Here is a 14,361-nt window from a genome sequence, read left to right as displayed (position 1 = left end):
GGTAACATTTTCACAAAAACAGTAACTGTATTATATATTATGAAGTTCAAGTTCATAAATATTTATAAACAAAGTGATAAACATTAAAAGGGTTTTCAATCATAGATTATGTAGAGATTTCTATCCTTAGAGTCAATATGGGCAACCAAGATAAATTAACATTTTAGCATACATAACATTACGTACCAACAAATTTGTGAGTAGCTGTTTCATTATTATGGGAAACATAGGAATACATAATATAAGCTATATTATTACGAATTAATGTTAATAATAATTTATTCCTCAGTAATTATTACTCAACTGAACATACAAAGGTCATGCAATAAACAAAATTGTATGTATTATTCTCATTTGTAGAAAAAGGCTAAGCCCAATCTAAATGAAATGATTCAATGAAGGCAAAATTATTTATTTAGCCCATACCTAAATCAATTTATTTAAACCACTTTAGATTTTTACAACTAAAAATATAAAACTTGATCACACAATAATTATCACAGGAATGTTAAAAATATATAACAACCTTTGCTATGAATTATATAAAACAAAAATATGGGTAAAAAATACAGTAAACCGCATGGATTATCTTTCATGACAGACATCCTTCTCTTCACATGATACAGACGAGACATAATCCACACGGATCATGCTGATTATCTTTCATGACATGGACTCCTTCCGATCATACGATACAGTTAAAATGTAAACCTCGTGGATCATCCTTCATGACGTGGACATCCTACTTATCACATGATACAGCTAAAACGTAATCCACGTGGATCATCTTTTATGACGTGGACATCCTTCCTCTCACACGGTACAGCCAAGACGTAATCCACATGGATCATGTGGATTATCTTTCATAACATGGACATCCTTCCTACCAAACGATGCGACTAAGACCAAAAAATATATTTATATTTTTGGTAAAGTTGCCGAATTCCGCCTCACGCGTGCAATTTCTTAAAAAATAACACTTGATTTCAATTTAATAACTACTATTTAAGTCGGGGGAGATGTAAAACATACCCAAAAAGGCTTGTAGGTTGTTAGTTATTTTAATAATTTATGCATATTTCATAACCTTCAAACATAACTTTGAGAAAAATGGAACTTTAATCCGTCTTTTACTATCCCCGCGACATAGATAGTTGTTTCTTGTAGTAATTAAGTAGAAACCAAGTGCTATTTTTAAAATTCCTTGCATATTAACGTGAGATGGAATTCGGCAATTTTATCATATTTTTATTCAAAATGGTCGCCAAAAGTTGCTGCCATGATTTCTATAAAACTCTCTTAGAACACTTAAGTTGAAAATGGTTTTGTAATTTGAATACAAAGCTCAGATGGAGGAACATGCTTTTGTTTACTGCAGAAAAATTAGTTGAGGACATATTAATAATACTTGGTTTCCCTGCGATTACCTCCTCCCCCCCTTCCACCGCCACCCCTCCCACCGCCTTCCCTACCGCCTAGACCTCTCTGCTCCGGGTTCTCCAGCATCTTCCTCTTGTACCTCTCGGCCATGCTGACGAGCTGGTCTGGCACTTCCTGGCCGGCTTCCCTTAGGATATCGATCAGTCCCTCGGCCTTGGCCCAATCGTAGCGGCTTATGTAGGTGATGGCTGTCCCTGTTCGACCAGCACGCCCGGTCCTTCCTTCTCGGTGCACAAACTCCTCGAGATTGTGGGGAAAATCGAAGTTTATTATGTGGGTAATATTGTCTATATCCAATCCTCGACTGGCAATATCTGTAGCTATCAGAATATTGACAGTACCAGCTCTCATGTCTTCCAATGCTTGTTCTCGCTCAGATTGTTCCAAGCCTCCGTATATGCTTTGGTAATAGAAACCCATTAGAGCTATATCGGCAGAGATCTGTATAGCCGTGGCTCTGCGGCCACAAAATACTATCACTTTATCGTCAGGGGCCATTTGTTTAAGGGTCAATCCGCACCAAATCATCCAGAAAATTTTTGATTTGTCACCCACCATCTCAGATTTTGATGAAACTTTAAATTTTTAATCCTTCCATATAGATAAGAAAATATACCAAATTTTACCTTCCTACCTCAACTCGTTTTTTTTTATGGGCAGTTGAAGTTTGGGCAAAATAAGCGTTTTTACATATTCCGAGCACTCCGGAAGAGCTTGTACCTTCAATGAAAAAAAATTGTATCTTTGTCATTTATAGTGCAAATGCAATGAAAAATTTCAATATTATCAAGAAAACTATGCTGATTGCAGAAAAAAATAAATAAACCCTTTACATTTATCTACTTGACTTTAAAAAATTACCAAAAGTAATTTTTTAAGTAATTTTTGGGACGGAAAAGGTACTTTACAAAACCAATATCTCGGGAAGGTACAGTGTTAATGAAGTAATTTTTTTTTTTATTCATATCTACAAATAGCATAGAATCACATACAAAAATAAAATTCATGGCATTTCACTTGCTTCAATAAATAAAATCCATTTTAAACTTTTTTCAAACTTTTTGTAATTTTTTTTTTATTCTTATCTACAATAAACATAGTACAACCTAAAAAAATAAAACTCCTGGTATTTTGTGTGCTTCACAGTGTAGAAACGTTTTTAAAATGAGAAATCTTAATCATACAGAATTGTTCCAAGTTTTTTAAAATCTAGATACTGTATTTGCAAATAAAAAAAGTCAAACTTATTCGGTCCTTTACAACATGCTGGTAAGCTTGCAATGTAAGCTTAAGGCACCAACAAAATAATGTACCTTGTTCCTTACCCTGAATGCATACACCATAGCAATATTTTATAACAAGATCAACTTTTTAACTCTTTTCAATACAAAGTTAACTCTTTAAAAAACAAATACAATAAAAATAAAACAGGCAATGTAGGATTAGGTTAAATGAAAGTACATTACAATAATATTGTTTACAAATAAATGTTCAAGTTCATTTTTTATTTTTTATTAAAACACAAATAACATTGTTTACATCACTTTATTTCGATACAAAATCTCAACATGTTTCATGAACCAAGTTCACTTCATCAGGAGCACAAGTATACAAAAGTTATAATTAAAATTAGGTCTAGAAAGAAGAGGTTGAAGGGGCAGGGAGGGGTAAGAGTGGGGGAGGGTTATTCAAAGTAGGAATTAAAATGTCATTAGACGGGAAAGACCGCGTAATTGGGAAAATATTTAAAATGGGGTTTATAAAAATTTTTTGTTTATTAATAATATCTGCTTTCATATTCACGTGTTTTCTTATTTCTAGGATTTCAAAATTATTGATTTGAGATACCTTGTAACCAGAATGTAGTATTTTAAAACCTGAATTAATATCGAAAGTATGGTCGTTATTTAATAAATGATCCGCAAATTCTGATTCACAGTTTCCCTTTAAAGCCCTAAGATGTTCTTTAATTCTGATCTCAAAGTTTCTATTAGTTTTTCCTATATAAAAGGAATTACAATCATTACAGTTGAGTTTATAAACACCTGATTTTTTAGTTTGACTATCAATATCTTTATTATTAAGAATATATTTTTTTAATTTGTTATTCGTATAAAACGCCGGTTGAATAGTGAAGGGGATGTTTTTATTTATAATTTTGGAAGTATCATTATCTACAAATAGAATTCTACGCCATTGTTTGTTTGTATCTTTATAAATAGGATAAATATAAAGTTTAAAGAATTTATGTTTAATTTTTTTATTTAGTATTTCATCTATCAATTTATTAGGATAGCCGTTATTAGATGCTATTTGTTTTATGACATTTAATTCTGAGATATAATTAGGATCCGACAAAGGAATCGAAATTAATCTATTAAGCATAGAATGGAAAGCTGCGACTTTTTGAGAAAAGGGATGATTTGATGAATTATGAATGACAATATCAGTGTACGTATCTTTACGGAAAATATTAAAATCTATTTTATTACCTATTATTGTTAAATTTAAATCTAAGAAATTTAAACTCTTATCTATACCTATTTCTAATGTAAATTGAATATTTTTGTGTATTTTATTTAAAAAGTTTAAGAATATGTTCAATTGTCTTTCTGTTCCTAACCAAATGCAAAAAATGTCGTCCACATATCTCTTCCAACAATATAAATTTTTAAGTAACAAGGCACCGCTATTAAAAATCTTATTTTCTAAATTATTAATAAAAATATCTGCAATCAAAGAAAATAAAATATGAAAAATAACAAAAATTTGATTTTAATTAACCCAAAAATTCCTAAACTTTACAGTCTATTAAAAATACATAAACTGAACAAACCTATTAGGCCAGTAGTCTCTAATTGTAATGCCCCAACTTTTAAATTAGCGTCAGCTATCAATACTGTAATTAATAATGCTAATATATTTCAACCAACATACACAGTTAAAAATTCGTTAGAATTAGTTAATTATCTAAAGGATTTGGAAATTCCTAATCATGCTATGTTGGTTTCTTTTGACGTAGTAAATTTATTCCCTAGTATTCCAATAGAAGAAAGTAAAACCATCATCAATAATTTGTTAAATTCATCTAACTTACAGAAAGACCTTATCCATGACCTCATTTTATTTTTCGAAGTTATTTTTAAACAAAATTATTTTCAATTTAACAATACAATTTTTAAACAAAAGGATGGCTTGGCCATGGGGAACAGTACGAGTCCTTTGATTGCAGATATTTTTATTAATAATTTAGAAAATAAGATTTTTAATAGCGGTGCCTTGTTACTTAAAAATTTATATTGTTGGAAGAGATATGTGGACGACATTTTTTGCATTTGGTTAGGAACAGAAAGACAATTGAACATATTCTTAAACTTTTTAAATAAAATACACAAAAATATTCAATTTACATTAGAAATAGGTATAGATAAGAGTTTAAATTTCTTAGATTTAAATTTAACAATAATAGGTAATAAAATAGATTTTAATATTTTCCGTAAAGATACGTACACTGATATTGTCATTCATAATTCATCAAATCATCCCTTTTCTCAAAAAGTCGCAGCTTTCCATTCTATGCTTAATAGATTAATTTCGATTCCTTTGTCGGATCCTAATTATATCTCAGAATTAAATGTCATAAAACAAATAGCATCTAATAACGGCTATCCTAATAAATTGATAGATTTTTTTTTTTTTTTTATTTCTTTTTATTTAGGAAGCAAACAGTCGTACAGTAAAAATTATAACAATAAACATTCATATGTTCTAGACCAATTAAGTTCCATTAAATTAAATGTAGATTTAGTATTTTTTACCTACACAACATATTAAATGGCAAAAAATAAACATAATAAAGAAATACATAAATATAAAAACAAAAAGAAAAAATACAACTTTTCGCATAGTTATACTATTCACTACGGGTGATAATAATGTACTTTTCACAACAAAAAAAATTGAGTAAAATAAAAGTATTTTAATTTATTAATTTATTAAGCTGAATTTTATATGATATTAAGTTATGGTTGAAAATGTCAACATCTCTAGAGGCATTGTGAGTTTCACAGATACGTACTATTACAGAGTTTTGCGCGTATTTGGATTTACAATGTGGTATTCTAAATAAATCATTCGATCTGGTGTTTTGCTTGGGGCAACGAAATGCAATCCTTTCTAAAAGATATGATGAATCAACTAGGCAGTTTACGATTTTGTGTAAGAATAATGCATCAGAGATTTTTCTACGTTTATTTAAAGTGACAGGGACAAATCGATGGTCACTAAAACGATACGATAGGTGTTTCATAAATTTGTTCTGAATATTTTCAATGCGATCAATATATGTTTGATATTGAGGATTCCAAATTACTGAGGCGAATTCTAGTTGTGACCGTACATATGACATATATAATAGAATTAGGGTGTGTGCTACCGTAAAAGGCTTTGTAATTCGAATAATGAAACCCAATTGCTTATAAGCTTTTTTTAGAATATTTTCAATATGATCCCTAAATAACATTCTAGAATCTAGTATTACTCCAAGATCTCTTATTGTTTCTACTCGTTGTAGAGGTACATGGTTTAGTTTGTAAGTATAATAAATTATAATAAATAGATGAAATACTAAATAAAAAAATTAAACATAAATTATAATAAATAGATGAAATACTAAATAAAAAAATTAAACATAAATTCTTTAAACTTTATATTTATCCTATTTATAAAGATACAAACAAACAATGGCGTAGAATTCTATTTGTAGATAATGATACTTCCAAAATTATAAATAAAAACATCCCCTTCACTATTCAACCGGCGTTTTATACGAATAACAAATTAAAAAATATATTCTTAATAATAAAGATATTGATAGTCAAACTAAAAAATCAGGTGTTTATAAACTCAACTGTAATGATTGTAATTCCTTTTATATAGGAAAAACTAATAGAAACTTTGAGATCAGAATTAAAGAACATCTTAGGGCTTTAAAGGGAAACTGTGAATCAGAATTTGCGGATCATTTATTAAATAACGACCATACTTTCGATATTAATTCAGGTTTTAAAATACTACATTCTGGTTACAAGGTATCTCAAATCAATAATTTTGAAATCCTAGAAATAAGAAAACACGTGAATATGAAAGCAGATATTATTAATAAACAAAAAATTTTTATAAACCCCATTTTAAATATTTTCCCAATTACCCGGTCTTTCCCGTCTAATGACATTTTAATTCCTACTTTGAATAACCCTCCCCCACTCTTACCCCTCCCTGCCCCTTCTACCTCTTCTTTCTAGACCTAATTTTAATTATAACTTTAGTATACTTGTGCTCCTGATGAAGTGAACTTGGTTCATGAAACATGTTGAGATTTTGTATCGAAATAAAGTGATGTAAACAATGTTATTTGTGTTTTAATAAAAAATAAATAATGCCATCACAAAGTGAAAAGCAGTTAGAAGAAGTTTTCTTGGAAAAATTATTCATTTTTTACTTTTATTCTTGATCTGACCCATAAGATGGTTGAACTTTTGATCAGCATGATGAACGTCTTTTTCAAGAAAGTAGTAAGCTCTTCCTGAACCTTTTGTTGTGGGGGGGTCAACGATGTTAAAAATATTTTGTAGTGGAACAAAACAAATATCTTCTTTTTGATGTGGCCAGTAAAAGGATGGAGCTGGGCCAAAAGGATGCATAAACTTGATTGATACATCACACTCGTCTTCATCTTTGGAAACCACAAGTCCAAAAAACCAATGGTTGTCATATACGCAAGCTACATAAGAGTTTGTACAAATTTGTACCATACTTAGTTGCTCAGAGCGATTTCGTTCCCCACTGAAGTTAAAAATCAAAGCATAATCTGAATCTGAACTTATCCTTTTTGTGCCAACTTCATTTTCAGACAGAGGAACAAAGCAGTGGAAACCTCGAGTGCCTGGTATTGTTTTAGCTTGTGAAAAACGCTGCTGTAATTGTTGCCTGCAAGTGAATAAGCTTTCTTTTCTCAGCAAGTAAAAATATATATTTTTTACTCTCGACTGACAAAACTTAAAAGTTTTGTCTACAGTTGTGATAGTGTTGCCAGGGCCAAGTTGCAAACTTTCTCTAGTTAGAAGACGTTTTACTGTTCCACCTATTCCATCACAGGGAGATTTCCCATGACTCGTAGCAAAAAACGACCAACATGCTTTCAAGTTGAAGTCTTTTTGATGGTGACACAGATTTAAAAAGTTTTTGCAGTTTTTATATTGCGCTGCGCAACCATCAGTAAAATAATGAACACTTTGAATTTGGGGAAATTTTTGATTTAAAAATTGAGCAACAATTTTTTGAGTTTCGTAAACGAAACTTACATCATGTTCCAAGTCATCTGAAATTACACACAAGCTTGACACTGTGAGATCTTTGCCAGGCTCTTCACAAGTGTAAATTACCACTGGGTGGAGTGAACAACTGTCTTGCGTCCAGTGGTAACCCTGGACTTCATTCTGGATAACATAGGAGAAGTTTTCACTGAAGTCTAATAACACAACAGCTTCATTTATCTGAAGCTGTGCTTTTAGGGACTCTTTGAGATATTTTGATTGAGACTTTGTTATAAAAGAATGAGGAAGAAGTTTTACAAGACTCTTCACAAGATGTTCTACATATTCATGAAAGGGAACTGTAACTGAAACCTGCTGTGTTCTATCAGTAGTTACCCATGCACTGTATGTAATTTCATCTTCTTGGTCCCATTCTTCAAATTTTTCTAACAAATGTTTCTTAAGATTTTCACTAGATGTTGAACACTTATCGCAATGTCGAAGCATACAGTCTCTATTGTTCTTTGAGCACACTAAGTAGTCCATTAAATCATTGTACGTTTCTTCACTGTCACAAGCATTAAGAAGCAACACTACATTTTGATGAATTGCACAAACGCAGACAGAATGAGAGCCTGGAGAACCTACTGGCACACACCATTTGGGACGCAACCAACAAAATTTCGAAATCCCAATTTTTGAAGCAGGGTATTCAAACTTGAAGGTAGCATAAAGTTCATTCAGGTTACAAAGCAATAGTCTTTTTTGTTCATAAACATTTTTGGTTATGCTAACTTTATCTTTTTTCCCTGGCATAACACGAGAAAATTCATCGTTTTGGTAGAAATTTTTAACCAAAGTAACTGTTCCTTGGTCTAATGGTTTTCCTTTTTTTGGATCAGGTAAAGCAATGATACCATTTTCATTTAGTAGCTCTCGTGCTTTACGAACTGAGTATTCACCAACACTGAATTCTTCAGCAACCTTTTTTCTACTCCACGAAGTTGGAGCGAGAGTTAGAAGCTGAATTCTCTCACGGCGTGTAACTTGTGTTTCCAATTTTTTTTTAACCAACTCAACAAGCCTGTCCATGTCATTAGCTTTTTCTTGAATACATCTTGGTATTTTTGCATCACATTTTACTGGGGAAAATTCTTTTTCTAAAACTTTACTTACTTTTTTCTTTAAGGTTGAACAAGCAGAATCTAACTTCCGTTTAGCGTAACTAGACTTACTGTGGGATGGTATTGCATGTAGTTTAAATGGAGATTCTCCAATGTCAGTTAAAGAAGTGTTGATTTCTTGTAAAAAAATTTCTTTGTTTAAAACATTTTCAACTTCACTTATGTCTTCTTGAAAAGTGTTAAGCTCTTCAATTTCATTGTTAAGGTTTTGGCTCTTACTAATTTTTGCTCTGCATGCATTACAAATTTTTTGTCCAGGGATTGCTTTATTAGTTACTTTTAGAATGGTATTAATGTTCTCTGAAAATTCCAAGGATACTGTTCTTAAAGTTTTTGTAATTTTCCTTTTGTGGCTTTGGAACGGGTCAAAACAAGCTTTTTGAAATGTTTCATATTTATTTAAGTTAAATATTCTGTGGTGCTCACAAATGTTGAAAACCAAGTCTGTAGATACAAAACTTCTTTGTTGAATAAGCTTTTTTCAAATTCACTTAACAAATCCACACTCGTTAATTTCTCTGACTTAGTATAACTTTTTTTGTGACATTCAGTACCATTATGTTGTCCCACACTACATTTAACTAAACTTGTTTCGATTAGAGACATTTTAACAACGTACACCATAACATGAAACAACTACTGTATTTATATAGATGATCACTGCTTTGAAGCTGACTCAGAACTAAGCATGTCAGAGGAAACAAAGCATGTAGTATCCTGCAAACTTAGTGATGAGGCAGATAGTAATTTTCATGTTCTGTCTTGTTCTTGTTGCAGATACATCATTTCCATGTAGTGACTTGTCTCTAGGACTGTTTCTTTGATATTAGTCCATTCATTCAACCTATATTACTAGCTATATACCTAAACTATAACTTGCCCAATTACAAACTAAAAATAGATATAAAAAAAATCACAAAAAGTTTGAAAAAAGTTTAAAATGGATTTTATTTATTTTTGTATCTAGATTTAAAAAAACCTAGAACAATTCTGTATGATAAAGATTTCTTATTTTAAAAACGTTTCTACACTGTGAAGCACACAAAATACCAGGAGTTTTATTTTTTTAGGTTGTACTATGTTTATTGTAGATAAGAATAAAAAAAAATTACAAAAAGTTTGAAAAAAGTTTAAAATGGATTTTATTTATTGAAGCAAGTAAAATGCCATGAATTTTATTTTTGTATGTGATTCTATGCTATTTGTAGATATGAATAAAAAAAAAAATTACTTCATTAACACTGTACCTTCCCGAGGTATTGCTTTTTTGTAAAGTACCTTTTCCGTCCCAAAAATTACTTAAAAAATTACTTTTGGTAATTTTTTAAAGTCAAGTAGATAAATGTAAAGGGTTTATTTATTTTTTTCTGCAATCAGCATAGTTTTCTTGATAATATTGAAAATTTTCATTGCATTTGCACTATAAATGACAAAGATACAATTTTTTTTCATTGAAGGTACAAGCTCTTCCGGATTGCTTGGAATATGTAAAAACGCTTATTTTGCCCAAACTTCAACTGCCCATAAAAAAAAAACGAGTTGAGGTAGGAAGGTAAAATTTGGTATATTTTCTTATCTATATGGAAGGATTAAAAATTTAAAGTTTCATCAAAATCTGAGATGGTGGGTGACATGGCCTGGATGATTTGGTGCGGATTGACCCTTAAAGAAGTCTACCAATATGCCAAACTTCTCGGCCATGTCATCATTCACAAATACTATCTCCTGGGTAACGGTGTGCACGGCTGCCAGGTCGAGGGTCCCCACCACCACCTGCACCGGGTTCTTCATGTAGCTCCTTCCCAGCCGCTGCACACCCTCAGGCCATGTGGCAGAAGTCATCACGGTCTGCCTGGTAGGTCGGATTTTCAGCAGAGAGACTTTAATCTGTGGTCCAAAACCCATATCCAGCATTCTATCTGCTTCATCCAAAACCAAGTACGTAATAGCCTCTACGTTCAAATGTCCGGCTTTCACCAAATCATTTAGTCTTCCTGGAGTGGCAATGACTATCTGCACTCCTCTGGCTACAACATCAATCTGGTCACGCCTGCTGGCGCCCCCATAGATACAGACAGCTTTGTAGCCTTTGTACTGGTACTTGTTGACCTCCCTCTCAATCTGAATAGCCAATTCGCGGGTAGGGGCGAGGACCAGGACATTAGGTCCCTCGCGCTCCTCTACCGGTGTGGGCTGGTTATCAATGTGAATAAGAGCAGGTAACAGGAAGGCCAAGGTTTTACCTGTACCAGTCTGAGCAATACCTATGAGGTCTTCACCACTCAAGAGAACGGGCCAGGCTTGTCCTTGAATAGGAGTGGGTTTTAGAAAGTTTTGTTTACGAATTTCTTCCATGATCTCGGGATATCCTGCAAAAGCCTGAGCGAATTCATGAACAGGGTTAGGAATTTTTGGTAAGATAGCAGATTGTGAATCTTCATCAACAATGCGTTCAACTGTAATATTGTAGTTAACTTCACGCCATTTAGCTACATCAGAGCTCGACATTCCAGCAATCTCAGGATCTTCTTGGTAGAAATCTTTGAGAATAAGAGGCAGCGTTGCCCAATGTGCCTCCTGCGATTTGACACTATCCAAGTACAGTTTATTCCAATCAATAGGGGCTTCTTCAGGTTCTTGGTAGTTATCTTTTCTCAGGTAATGTGGGGTGTACTTCTCGGAATCCGCACAGTTAACAAAAGCAGCCTGTTGTTGTGGCCTGTCTCCTACCAATTTTTCGATAAGTTCTCTAGCTTTTGCTTGGCCTTCTGGGCTGCCGATCAGGGTTAAGGTGGTAACATCAGGATTATCGAATGACTTCTCTATTTTAATCTTAACTTGGCTTTCTGCTTCTAGCTCCTTTATTTTGCTTCCTCCCCGGCCGATTATTCGACCCACTAGACTGGAATTCACTTCCATCTTTTCTGCACGTTCGGAATCGCCATTGTCTGTCCTTCCGCGCCAATCAGACTTGACAAATGTTTGCTTCTTAATAAACTGTTGGTTTCCATACGATTGCTGCCGTCTGTTGTCACCATAGCGGTCATTTCTGTATGTACTGTTAGAAGCTGCTGGAAGCGGAGCAGCGTTGCTGTAACCATCGTCGTCGCTATTCCAGCCATCATCTGCCATCTTCTTGTAAACCGGCTTGTCAATAATTAATATTATCTAGCGCTAATAATTACCCTCAGACGCAAGTTTCAGCATCCGTGTTTTATATAGTGCTTACCTTCTTATTTCACGAAATGTGCGTAACTTCTACCGTTTAGCCGGAATTTGCAATTATTATAGCATTTTAAACCGATTAATTTTTAAAAGTGAAGCTAGAACGAAGATTTCTCAATGCAGTCGAAGATTTTATACCTGACTCAAGTGTCAAGTGGTGTTGGGATTTACGGGACCTTTTCAACCGAGGATGTCTGCATGGAGGACAGATAAGCCATATTTTGTTTAAAGTTTTTGTCTTTGTTTTTATTTTCTGTTTTTGTTTATGTATTTTGTTACAGATGACACTCATAAACTTCACTTTGACTTTGGTTCAAGATTTTGCTTATGATAGCCTGCGATAAGCGTGCCCTAAGGGTCTGAGACAGAGGTGTGAAATCGTCGGATCACGACAATAGAAAGAATGTATTGGAGCCAGGAAGGAGTCTGAAAGGGTCGAGAGGATGCACTAGGTGGCATGAAAGGCTGGGAGGTGACTGGAGAGACTAAGGTAAACTAGGATGAGGTGATTTTGCACAGCGGTGCTGCCAAGGTCTGTTATCTACGTGAGGATATTGTGTCGGCGCTCTTTATTGGCAGCAGACACATGTCAGCGCTATATTAGCGGCGGACACATGCCTGAACGGATGACGAGCCTCGTGCTGGCACAGTTGGTGGACGGGGTAGTCTCTCTCCCTGCAGCAGCTGGTACAGTTCCTTCGCTACCTAGGACTCTTGCAGCAGAGTCTCCATCTTCTGTCTTCGTCGAGCGTCACAGCGGTGCTGCCAAGGTTTGTTATGACGAACCTCGTGCTGGCACAGTTGGTCTAAATAACAAATGTAGATCCTAGGAAATAAATTGTACAGCGCCCTTGAGGTGATTTTTCACAAAAACGGCGCTATACAAATTATCCAATTATTATTATTATTATTATTATTATAACAGCCAGATGCGCGTTAATTTAACACTGATTCTCAATATCGCAAAAACAAAAACACAAGAACTCTCGACCGAACCGGCAGACCATAAATTAACCACTCTGCGGCAGACCAAAGTGAAGGAAAGAAATGCTTCCTTTCAGATGTTTAGTTTGTAACATAAATATACCACTCTCTAGATCGATATCTTCGGGCTTTTTGTATACAACAGAATTATACAGTACTTAACCACAGATATACAAGCAGTACCTACCGTGCGGAGCAGAGCAGTAGACAAGGTAGAGGAAACTCAAGGCCATTAAAAAAGATGCGACCATAGACAGCATAATTGCTCTCAGCCTACTCTATTCATTCACTAGCCCAAAAAAACTATTATAAAAATAAAAATGTCCTTGAAGCAGAAAAATGTCGAAATGTTTTCCGAGGGCAAGGTTCATCTGACTAAGAAAATAACTTTTACAGTGCATTTCCTTAAGATGAAACTTGTTAATCTGAGAAGAAGAAACCCAAAATGACAAGAAATTTGCAAAAACACTGAAGAAAATATCCAAAACATGATTATCCGACAGTACGACGAAGAATTCCGACATTTTTCAGCCTCATGAACTCATGGTTACATATGTTTAAAAATCTTTAATTTCACCAAAACAATAAGATAATACAGGATAACACTAATCAATAACATGAATAAGTTTATCGATATAATAAATAACATTTATACGTTGTGGAGGAAGACAATATGCAAAGTATGAAGCATTGTTTAAAAAACCGAACGAATAACCTAAAACTGTCAATTCACTTAAAACTTGAACTTACGTAGGTAGGTTGAATATATGTTTGTAACTCGCTAACACTATACTGGCTTATATTGTATTTTTAACACGAACAACTTTAACACGCAATATTTTCGACGGAAATGATAGTATTTCGGCAGCAAATGACAACCCGCGTGTATAAATAAACCACTGTCATTTTGTTTGAATGATTTGAAAACTGTCAAACGGCAAAATTCCGTCATCTCTTTCTGTTACACGAGTCATTACGGTAGAGAGCGAGAGATCAAACCAATCCTTCTGCTCTCACCAATGAGATCTGAGCTTTTAGCCATATTATTCGTTTTCTATAAGAATTTTGAGGTGGGCGTGGCGGTTTCAAATGAGTTTCAAGGCCAAAGCTTAGTTAAATGCCCCTGGTTTGTAATTTGTAAAGCCCGTCCATAGATAATTGTATGGCCGTCTTTTTCTGTCTATGTTAGTGATGGGCAGGATCGAAATATTTAG

The 14,361-nt window shown here is 33.6% G+C and overlaps 2 protein-coding genes across 3 annotated transcripts in view; one reads left to right on the top strand and one right to left on the bottom strand.

Moving 5' to 3' along the window:
• The window catches only part of LOC149408880 (peflin-like), a 34,239-nt gene that overhangs the window by 3,847 nt on the left and 16,031 nt on the right, over positions 1 to 14,361 (top strand). The gene's annotated exons all lie outside the window — the stretch shown is intronic.
• LOC149408884 (putative ATP-dependent RNA helicase DDX43) lies at positions 460 to 12,118 on the bottom strand. Its single transcript, XM_089650354.1, has 2 exons — positions 10,608 to 12,118; positions 460 to 1,948 (listed from the first exon to the last, which is right to left on the bottom strand). Exons 1-2 carry the CDS (start codon positions 12,068 to 12,070, stop codon positions 1,399 to 1,401), a joined length of 2,013 nt encoding a protein of 670 aa, XP_089506480.1. The 5' UTR covers positions 12,071 to 12,118; the 3' UTR covers positions 460 to 1,398.

The sequence above is a fragment of the Hesperophylax consimilis genome, unplaced genomic scaffold, assembly GCF_061612785.1.
Source record: "Hesperophylax consimilis isolate HC1 unplaced genomic scaffold, BYU_Hcon_1.0 scaffold_46, whole genome shotgun sequence".
Lineage (NCBI taxonomy): Eukaryota > Metazoa > Arthropoda > Insecta > Trichoptera > Limnephilidae > Hesperophylax > Hesperophylax consimilis.
This window is presented reverse-complemented; position numbering and strand designations above follow the sequence as displayed.